Source organism: Neolamprologus brichardi, chromosome 12, assembly GCF_056152115.1.
Source record: "Neolamprologus brichardi isolate AB-2024 chromosome 12, ASM5615211v1, whole genome shotgun sequence".
NCBI lineage: Eukaryota > Metazoa > Chordata > Actinopteri > Cichliformes > Cichlidae > Neolamprologus > Neolamprologus brichardi.
The window spans coordinates 19,214,240-19,225,736 of NC_142115.1; the positions used below are offsets into that span (position 1 = coordinate 19,214,240).

The 11,497-nt window shown below is 43.5% G+C and overlaps 1 protein-coding gene across 1 annotated transcript; it reads left to right on the top strand.

The window, feature by feature from the left end:
* Positions 1–450: 450 nt before the first annotated feature.
* On the top strand, positions 451–9,984 carry slc14a2 (solute carrier family 14 member 2). The gene is made up of 10 exons (XM_035905203.2): positions 451–505; positions 5,961–6,032; positions 6,120–6,303; positions 6,869–7,058; positions 7,240–7,368; positions 8,054–8,246; positions 8,466–8,613; positions 8,905–9,039; positions 9,191–9,240; positions 9,333–9,984. The coding sequence occupies exons 1-10, from the start codon at positions 482–484 to the stop codon at positions 9,534–9,536; spliced, it is 1,329 nt and encodes a 442-aa protein (XP_035761096.2). The 5' UTR covers positions 451–481; the 3' UTR covers positions 9,537–9,984.
* Positions 9,985–11,497: the final 1,513 nt, after the last annotated feature.

The window sequence follows — 11,497 nt, forward strand, 5'->3', positions numbered from 1 at the left end:
TATGTGTGTCAGCTGGTCGTGGTAATGCTACTTGGATACACGGTGACGGCGCTAAAGTGAAGCACAGTGGAAGTCATGCTGTGCTTCTGTTTTTTAAATTTACGAGCTCCTATGTGTGGTATGGCCTATTGCCAGTCATTCGGGAAGGTGGAGTACATTTTCCTGAGAAGGGTTTTTAAAGTGACTTAAAACAGTTTTGTTTTTTTTATTGTGGAAATGTTAGAGTTTTTCTTCCTTTGGAATTGAGTTCTGTTTCTAAGCGTGTCCAGGAAGATATGAGTGAGGCGGCGACTATCACTGCTGAATTCCAATGATTCCTGCAGAGGATGCACGTCAGATGAAGAGGTGGATGTGAGGGAGAGATGAGGTGGAGTTTTCTTTAGAGCCCGTAACTACAGTATAAAAGCCTTCAGCTGAAGGAGCTCTAGAGCAGCTCTAGAGAAGTTGGCAGCCGTCTCTGCCTCTGCCTTTTCTGGGACAAATGCCTGGACCGAACTGCACAAAGGTAGGGGCACTGGTGTTTAGCAAAGCCTCTGGAAGTCCAGCAGGGCAGTTAATTTTTTAACTTTTTAACTTTAAGATTTTTCTTTATGAGATTAACAAATATCTGTGGAAGATTAGAGGTCTAGTGTTAGCTCAGTCTATTTCATTAATTATAAGACAAAATTGATCACAAACTCTTGAACAGAATGTAAAATATAGCAATGTAAAGGCACTTTTATTGCCAAAAGAACAACGAATCATGTGGTAAAAAGTAATAAAATGTCACGGCTGCCGAGGCGAGCCGTGACAGAGAACCCAAAATGCAGGCGATGACTGATAATTCGAGTGATGTTTATTTACAGGGTGTTGTAGTGGCAAACAGGCAGTGAGGGATGACAAGGAACTAAACAAACCTAAACTGGAAAAACTAAATAAACCTAAGAACACACAAAACGGGGAGAGAGGCAGACGAGGAACAGGACACCGTGGAACACAGAGGAACCAGCAACAGGCAGGAGAACACACAGGGCTTAAATACACACAGCAGTAATCAGGGGATGAGAGACAGGAGGGCAACACACCTGGAAGAAGTCAGAGGTGACGGGACAGGGGAAACGTAAAGTGAACACACTGACACGAGACAGGGACCTTGAGAATAAAACAGGAAACTCAGACACAGAACCAGACAAGACACTGAACTAACTAAACAGACAGATTCACAAACAGACAGTGTGACACCATAAACAGACAGAACACAGAATTGGGAACAGGGTAAGCAAAGAACAGAAACCTAACAAACGGTAAATCATAACAGAATACATACTCAGGATAAACAAAAGCATAAAGAAACACAAAACACTGAGTCGGCAGACTCAGGACCATGACAGTACCCCCCCTCCCCCCCCCCCCCCCCAAACTAAAATCCCAGATAGTCATGTTCAGGGGGGCGACCCGGAGGCCGACAGTGCAGGAGGCCAAAACAGTTCAGTTCCGGAGGCCGACCGTGTGAAAGGCAGCGGGGCAGGTCCGGGGGCCAACCGTGCAGACGGCAACGGCGTGGAAACAGTTCTGGGGACCGACTGTGCAGACGGCAGCGGCAATGCAAGTCTGGAGGCCGGCCACGCGGAAGGCAGTGGCGGCGTTCAGGAGGTCGTCCATAGTGGCGATGATGCCCAACAAGGGGCCTGGCAGACAACCGACGATGTCGAGGCGGAGTCTGGACCAGGCGAAGCAGAAGATGAAGCGGAGGCTGGACCAGGCGAGGCTGAGGCTGACACGGAGGCTGGACCAGGCGACGCTGAAGCTGACAAGGAGGCTGCTGCAGGCGACGCTGAAGCTGACGAGGAGGCTGATGCAGGCGACGCTGATGCAGGCGACGCTGATGCAGGCGACGCTGATGCAGGCGACGCTGATGCAGGCGACGCTGAAGCTGACGCGGAGGCTGACGTGCAGGCGACGCTGAAGCTGACGCGGAGGCTGACGTGCAGGCGACGCTGAAGCTGATGCGGAGGCTGATGCGGAGGCTGATGCAGGCGACGCTGAAGCTGATGCGGGAGCTGGACCAGGCAACGGCGTGGGTGATGCGGGAGCTGGACCAGGCGACGGCGTGGGTGATGCGGGAGCTGGACCAGGCAACCAGCAGGCACACGGGCCTCTGGCAAACACATAGCAGACTGCAGCTGCGCTTAGCATTGACTCTGCTCAGGCAGCGACAGCCGGGTGCAGTCCTCAGCTGGCTTCTTAACTTCCAGGGGTCCAGAGTCAGCTAGGGGCTGAAACCCAGCCTCTGGGGAGGCCCTGGAGTGCATCACAGTCTCAGAACTGGCCAGTAGTGGTGTGCGATACTGCATATTTTGGTATCGATCCGATACCAAGTAAATTCGGGCCAGTATCGCCGATACCAATAGCGTTACTTTTCAATAAATAAAGTGGATGCCTCATTGAATTGCTAAATCGCAATTAATTTTTTTAATGACCTTAAGTGTTTTTTGTGATTTTTCCTTTTGTATTATTAATTACTTAAAACTCAGGACATAATTAGGAAAAATAATTTATTTATAATTAAATAAAAAATGCTTTAATATTGTGGCGGGCCGTGGTCTGCGATGCTGCTGCAGATGAGATGGACTCACCTTCACTGCATCTACAATCATGCCTCACCGGCTTAAAACCTGTGCGCTGCTTGTGCTGTTGTTGTTTTTGGTGTTGATGTGTACAGCTGGCAGCAGGAGGGCTGCAGCCGTTGAATGTAGGCTACTGTTACAGCAACCGGGTGATCACTGTAAGGGTGGACTTAGCTTGGGCTTAGGGTAGCTTGTTGTACAGGAGGAGTAGGTGAAGATGATGGCTGAATAGGTGGCTGAGCTGAGGACGACTGAAGTAAAGGTTGAGACAATAATGGTGGTAAAGTTGGAGACTGAACTGATGATAAGGCTAATGATTCTTCTGCCAACTGAGCTGTAGCATAGTCTGTAGTAAGTCTGGCTATGACTGTAACTGAGCTATGGGTAGTGAGACTGACTGTGGAGGAGGTGGCGACTGGGCTTCAGGCCGGGCGGCTAACAGAGCTTCAGGCCGGGCGGCTAACTGAATAAACACAGCCCCAGAATTAACAGTCCCAAAGTCTGGTGAAACAGAAAGAGTGTCTTTCTCACTCACCGCAGTTCTGAAGTCCCACCATCCAGCTGTGGGGTGAGGCGCCTACGACTAGGGATAGGTATCGTTTAGGTTTTATCCGATACCAGTACCAAACTGGTACTTTTGAAACGGTGCCGGTGCTCGAACCGGTGCTTAAAGAATGGAGAACACAAAAGTGGTCCAAAAACCTCTCATGTTTAACTATTTTTTTGTAAAAAGATAACAATGTTAGCCTTTTCTGCAGCTATAGGGGATTTATGGTATCACTCTTGGCTGGAAGCAGTGCTTAAACAATGGAAAAAACAAACTTTATCCAAAAACCTCTCATGTTTAGCTGTTTCTTTCTTTTTCTTTGGTCATTTTAGCCTTTTTGGGTGAAGGGAGTACCTGCCATCAAACAAGAAGTCAGCCGCATGTAGCTACGACTGTTTGCTAGTTCACCTTATATGCATTAATGTAATAACGTGGTTAGCCTACTCAACGTAAATTACACACGAACAACATTAAGCTAGTCAGGCAGAGAAGAACGGCTGCTGCTGCCATCATCATCGGTCATCATGTGCTAGACTGGCAGGGCTAGGGGCCAGTGTTGCCAACTCCTCAGTAAGGAAAATCACTATTGGTTGTCCTAAAAGTCGCTAGAAGTCGCTAAATGATGTCATCACCTAATTTGCATAACTGGTCATGCTAATGTAATTGTAACCTACGCTGCTGGAGAGAGAAATAACATCGTGGACGAGACATAAAGTGAGCAAAAAACGTCCTAAATGCATTTGGAATTTATTTAGAACTACAAATTAAATTTCTTTTAGCAATTATTGTTTTTTTATAATGTCTTACACGTCTTTTTTTAGCGACTTTTTTTTTTAGAAAAAAAGTCGCTAGGGGGTCTGAAAACTCGCTAAATATAGCGACAAAGTCGCTAAGTTGGCAACACTGCTAGGGGCCAGGACTCTACTCTTCGGGTTTTGGGGGGGATGTTGCTAACTCCGGGTCCGATAACAGGCAACCCACGCGCAGTAGACGTGCGCGATGTGAAGTCTCGCAGCAAGCTATCAAATACGGCGCATTTCTCGGCTTTTAACAAAATGCTATACGTCGCCAGGTGTTTCATCAGATTCGAGGAGTTACCTCTATTGAACAGTATCACCTTAAAGCACTTGTTGCAGGCTGCTGAGTTTGCATCTTTTGCTGTGAAGTACAGCCAGACTTTGACCGCTTCGCTTTGGGCATTTTTAATCTTTAGCTCTGCTCTAAAAGAACGTACGTACCTGGGCCCGCCTACTACGCTCGCAAAGGTAAAATGATTGGCTGGAATCCAAAGTATATGACATCTCAGGAAAAAAAAAAGCACCGAAATGTGTGCTGCTTTTCGGTCTGGTTACTACCGTTTATGTCAGAACCGGTACCCATCCCTACCTACGACGCAAACGTTGCTTCCTCCTCGGAGATCGCTTCAACGGGCCGGGTAACTCCACATCCGGCAGTCCGGACCGCATATCCTCCGTTGGGCTGAGCAGACGAGCTGTAGGGGGGTGAAGGTGCAGCTCGTTCAGAAAGAAATTCTGAACAAGTGGGTGGAGTGAGCGGAATCCCTTCTCCTCATGCTCCAGCCATAAATTAATTAAACTGTCCACAGAATAAATAATATCCTCCTGGAGCCTCCCGGAGCAAAATTGATCACAAACTCTTGAACAGAATGTAAAATATAGCAATGTAAAGGCACTTTTATTACCAAAAGAACAACGAATCATGTGGTAAAAAGTAACAAAATGTCACGGCTGCCGAGGCGAGTCGTGTGGTGTTGGAGGAAAGGAGGCCTCAAAATGCAGGCGATGACTGATGATTCAAGTGATGTTTATTTACAGGGTGGTGTAGTGGCAAACAGGCAGTGAGGGATGACAAGGAACTAAACAAACCTAAACTGGAAAAACTAAATAAACCTGAGAACACACGAAACGGGGAGAGAGGCAGACGAGGAACAGGACACCGTGGAACACAAACGAACCAGCAACAGGCAGGAGAACACACAGGGCTTAAATACACACAGCAGTAATTAGGGGATGAGAGACAGGAGGGCAACACACCTGGAAGAAGTCAGAGGTGACGGGACAGGGGAAACGTAAACTGAACACACTCACACGAGACAGGGACCTTCAGAATAAAACAGGAAACTCAGACACAGAACCAGACAAGACACTGAACTAACTAAACAGACAGATTCACAAACAGACAGTGTGACACCATAAACAGACAGAACACAGAATTGGGAACAGGGTAAGCACAGAACAGAAACCTAACAAACGGTAAATCATAACAGAATACATACTCAGGATAAACAAAAGCATAAAGAAACACAAAACACTGAGTTGGCAGACTCAGGACCATGACACAAAAGTAAAGACACTGCAAAAAAAGTACTGTAATTCCCTCCAGTAACACTCAAGTTTAAATACAAATTTAAAATAAAGGGTTAAAAGGGCTGCATTTAATCGAGCATGTAAGGAAAGAAGGCATTGATATATATTAAAATTTCCTAAGATATGAGATTGCATTTTTCTTTTTTTCTTTTTTACATGTTTTGATAGAACAAAGGTACAGACACAGTAATGAATCATTTATTGTCCCTCAGGGGATATTTCAAATGCCACACTTAATAATGATGTAGAATGACTTTGAAGCACAGAAACGTGACCGCTACCAATATACCAGTAATCATACTGAAAAACAAAACACATTCACGTGGGGTCAGTATGTATACCTATGGTGTACCTTGTTATATATAAATGGAGGAAGACTGTGTTTGCTCCTGAGTAACAGCTACATCTCTGCACTGTCAGGAAGTTCAGAAGATTACCAGCAGCTCCAGTTCTGACGTGCTGTCCTCCAGTGTTTCTGCCACCACCTTCACTGTTAGTCAGTATTCATATTTCACCTCAACTTATCATGACTCAAACTGTAATTCTGAAATTAATTACTGAACATACTGCTGACTTCAGGAGCTCCAGCCCCTGATGGCACACCCTGACTTACCGTCTCAGAATGGGAACTCCCAGGAGGACAGGCAAGAGGACCGAGTGCAACCTGCAAGAGCAACAGCCCTGCAGAAAGCCAGGGCCCGCTTCCTCAAAGGAGTGTCCTACTTCTCTGGAGACATGGAGGTGTTTGGAAAATGGATGGAAAGTAGGTTAACATCAGCAGCTTACTTCAAATTTAAAGTTTGGAACTAAATAGAAAGTAGTTTTGCCAACAGTGCAGGTGGTATAACAACCTGGGACATAAGATAGTTGTGTTAAGTAAAAAAAAATTTGGTCATGCTATTTTATAGAAAACTTTCTCACTGCTAATGCCGCCTTTTCATAGGAGCGTGCATGAGTCAGTTAATCAGCGTGTGGGTGTTGAAACTGGTAGGATTACCCAGTTAGCTTCTAAAATAGTGAAAAATACCAACTGGCATAACTGAAGTACTTAAATCAGAAAACATCAATAAAGCACTACCATGAAATTCCATGTATGACAGTATTCCCCAGCAGTGACAAAAATCATGACGGGAACTTGAAAATGTGCCCTTGAGACAAGCAGCACTATCGAGTTTAATGTGTAACTACAGACAATGTGTAACTATTTCCCTCCATACATGTGAGAGTTTGCATTGAAGAAGATGATTATGTTAGTAACCCTTTCACAGCCTTTGAAGATGTGAAGTGTTTGCTGGCAGTCAAATATCTCTCACTGTCGCATCTTTCAGAGCAGTTCTTCCTGCTGCGGCTGCTGGATTGGGTCTTGCGTGGCGCGGCCCAGGTGATGTTTGTCAACAACCCCCTGAGTGGCCTCGTCATTTTTGCCGGCCTCATCCTGCAGAACTACTGGTGGGCCCTAAATGGCTTTGTGGGCACACTCTTTGCAACCATTTCTGCTCTCCTATTGCAACAGAACAGGTGTGAGCACTCAGGTGTTTTTTTTCCCCCCCTAACTGATGCTATCTTTAAATACTGTCAGTCTTAATGCCAGAAGGTGGGCCGAGAAGTCATTCTTGATGATTATCTGCTTGGCAGTAAAAGAAAATTTATCATTTGGCTTGAGCTAGAAAAAAAAATGATTCAAAAAACTTTCCTTCAGGGGTGCAATAGCTGCAGGGCTGTACGGCTACAACGGGATACTGGTGGGTCTGCTGATGGCCGTGTTCTCTAACGCAGGAAACTGGTACTGGTGGCTTCTTCTGCCGAACATCTTTATGTCCATGATGTGGTAAGACCGAGAAATGGTGAAAGCCAATCATGAATCATGAATGCCATCCGTTGTCATTTTCTGTGTCATAATAGGTTACGTATTGTTCTGAGACATTGTAATAAAAGCAAACAAACGAATGAATAAATACATAATACAAATTATTTGCTGTAGTTAAGTAGACAAAAGAGACCATATCAGTCATATACAGATCTGTCATCTCTGCTGCTAAAAGCTGGAAATGTGTAAAAAGAATGATTGATCTACATCGATGAGTCATAACAATAAAACCACAGGATGTCTGGGTGCCTCCTGTAGTATTTAGCACTGGGATATTAAGAGCACTCCCTGGTATTATGGATCGGGCTTGTTCCAGGGCATCACGTTTGATCAGAGTGCAAAATCTTTGTCTACTCTTCAAAGCATTCCTGAGTAGTTTCTATAATGCAGTGGGGTGCATTGTTCTGCAGTGGGAGGGTGTTCCTGTCAGGGTGTGCTCCATCTACAACAATATTTTGGTGGGCAATATAAAGGCCAGGACCCAAGGTTTTTCCAGAAGAACAATATAGGTGTTATTTATGCTGCCTTTCCGTGATTTTAACATTAGCGCAGACTGGTGTGATTGAACATAGATGTACTTGGGTCATTTTGTAAATGTGAGTTAAATGTGGAGCAGATTTCTGATGTGATGCCTTTTCATGTCCAGCCCCATTGTGTCCAGCGCCCTGGCATCTATCAACAGTCGTTGGGATCTTCCTGTTTTCACCCTGCCCTTTAACATCCTGGTGTGTCTCCACATGGTCGCCACCGGCCACTACAACAACTACTTCTCCCAAGTCCTCATTCAGCCACGCTCGGAGCTGCCCAACATCACGTGGGCTGAGCTTGACGTAGCAAAGGTAGCTGAAAGGAAATGATGACATGCAGATTTCGCAGCCTTTTTAACTTCAGAAGTCATGGTCTTGTAGCCGAGGTTTTAGCACATCCTTTCAGCTAACAGGTTAAAATAATGTGGACCTATGTTGTTAACTATATATGCAACTTTAAGTTGTTCACAAGTTAAATACAGCTGCACATCCAATAAAGCGGGCTTTACATTTCTGCCTGTACACTTTCAGCTCTTCATGTCAGTGCCAGTAGGAATAGGCCAGGTCTATGGCTGTGACAACCCTTGGACTGGAGGCATCTTCATCATCTCCCTCTTTATCTCCTCCCCCATCACCTGTGCTCATGCTGTCCTGGGATCTGCAGTGGGAATGGTTTCAGGTGAGAGGATGTTGTCACAGTGTCTAACCAGGCAGCCGATATTGTAAAAAAAAAAAAAGGACATGCCATGTAAAACTTGTTGGGTTTCACTCTATTAAGGCATCATTTTTTGTTTTGTTTTTTTTACATATTGAAGGAATGAAATCTAGACACTATCAGTATATAGTAACTCCAAGATGGCCTGCAAAAAAAAAATGCTGGTGCAAAATGATCAGGAGGGTTTTAATTTACTAAGATAAACCAATCTTTGGGTGAACTCTTCTCTGGTAACAGTAACTAAATATTTTGCAGGTCTGGCCCTGGCGGCTCCATTTGGAGACATTTACTTTGGCCTCTGGGGGTACAACTGTGTGTTAGCCTGCATCGCTATTGGAGGAATGTTTTATGCTCTCACCTGGCAAGTGCATCTGCTTGCTGTCACATGTGGTGAGTAAAAAAAATTATAAAAATGCATTCTCTTATCTGCAAAATAAGGCCAAATGACAAGCAACCATGTGCAACCTTATCAAACAAAGGCTGTTATTTGTAATCACACTTTATCATTTACGTCAAACAATTTTTCCCTCCTCCTCTGCAGCTTTTTTCTGTGCATACCTTGGCTCAGCCATCGCCAACATCATGTCCAGGGTAAGTACATTTTATTCTCACTCCTATTTTTATACAAACTGTTAAAAAAAACATTAAAATATGTTTCACAACTGTTTTTTTTTAATCCACAGTTTGGTCTTCCAGCCTGCACCTGGCCTTTCTGCCTGTCTGCCCTGACTTTCCTTCTCTTAACCACGGGGACCGAAAGGATCTTTAAGCTGCCACTGGCCAAAGTGACGTACCCTGAGAAAAACCTGAGATTCTTCTGGAAGCTGAAGAAGCAGGAAAAGATGGAGAAGGCTGAAAAAGAGAGGAGAGAGAGAGAGGAGCAGTAGAGAGCTATTGAGGAAGAAGTGATAATAAATGAGAAAGAGCAACTTAAGATAGAGCTAGAAAGAATGGAGCAAGGGGAAACAGAAAATGAGGCTCAAGAGGTTAAAAATGACTCGACGGAAGTTGAAGTACCTTAGACAGCCGAGGGACCTGGAGATGAAAGAAACACGGAAAATGATTTGATCGAGGTCACGCTCACTGATTATCTTTGAAGCTAGATTTATGTATGAGCAATGTATGAGTAAATATGTGGTAAATTTCATTCAGAGATAATGTATGTTTGAATATTCTGGTGGTTCTTTGCAAAGTTTATACAAATATGTGTGGTTTTATATATTTAAAATACCTTTTTGTGTGTGTGTGTTTCATTCAGTGCTTAATAAAAACAGAAAAAAACGCCCTAAAGTCACATCAAATATACTCAGGTTTCGCATCGGTCAATCCCCAACTGGCGAAATACATTGGTCAAGTAATAAAGCTGTTAAAAAGAAGGACTTCTTAGTTATTTTTCTCCTTTTTTAATATAATGTAAAGAAGTTCACCCACCTTCATTTCAAGCTGTTAAGACTACCATGATCTAGATGACTGAAAATCTATGCAGACATAAAAAAGCTGTTTTTCATACAACAGTTGTTGGAGTTCAGCTTTTTAGAGCAGTGTGTTTGATCAGTTTGAGCTGTACTCCAGCGTTTCGTGATAAGAACTACTCTCTTATCACAAAAAACTTCCTCTGCTCTCTTAAAGCTTAATGGCGTTATCTAGGTTTGAGTTAAATATCCACATTAATGTTAGTTTCAGAGCATGTAAAGGCTACGCTGATCTCCAGGGTTCACGGCAGATTTGTGGATTTGCTGTTATCTCGTGTCTGCTTATGTATTTGGGTTACATAATGAGCTTTAAGCATTCCAGAGCTTAATGAAGCTTGCAGTTCCTGCGTTGGACTGTTGTACTTGGACAGTATAATCTCCATTGATCTAAGGACGCAGCATGTTGCACTTAAACCTGATTTAAATGACAGAGGTACTGGTGCAGCTGGTTATAACCCTGGTAAAATGTGAATCTGTTAATGCAAAACCCATGTAGGATTGCTGGTTGGGCCAGTCAAAGCAATAAATAAGTAAATTATTAATTTCCTGACACTATTAAGACTAGACTAATTGAAGGTGGTTTATTAATATCCTTATGGGGGGAAAAAGGGAGGGGAAAAGTCAGCTGCAAAATATAACAGAAAAAGGTGGACACACTCATAAAAAGTGTCGTAAAACTGATCCATGGTGGTAAATAGCTTCCAATGAGGAAGTTATATTGGAAGTAATAACTTCCAATGAGGAAGTTATTTACCACATAATAAGGTCGCAAAATTTAAGTAGTATGTTAAACTACAGTCAAGGTAAAGAGAAGTATGCCCTCAGTTAAGTTTTAACTTATTTTCAGAATATGAGAAAAATAACCTGGTCTTCCAGACAAATGACCTTGCATTTGACTCTGGAGTACTTTGATAGGAAGAGGCGCTCATGGTCAACTCAGTGACTCCAAGGTGTCCAGATCCATGCTTGATAGTTGCAGATATGGTGCGTTTCGTCTTCACCAAACACGGTCTCATCTGTCCAAAGGACATTGTTCTGTGATGATGAGATTTCTTTTTAGAGAGAAAATGCATTCTCATGGCAACCCTTCCAAAACAGCCTTTTTCTAAAAGAATAAACTGTCTGCTACTTAATCTTCTTAATTTCTATGGAAGTAATAAGGCTATACCACTGCTGTGTTTTCACTTGCTTGAGGTTGTATTTACCCAATTACATTTTTTTTATTTAATTTTACTTTTGTATTATTATTTTTGCTTTGATAGTAAAACCCTGCAATTTATTGAAGGTGTACTTTCGTTTAACCTGAGATTCTGTAACTTTAACCTTTCTAGAAGCTTCTGGTGCGTTCTTCCTTGAGCCAAGAATGTGAGATCAAA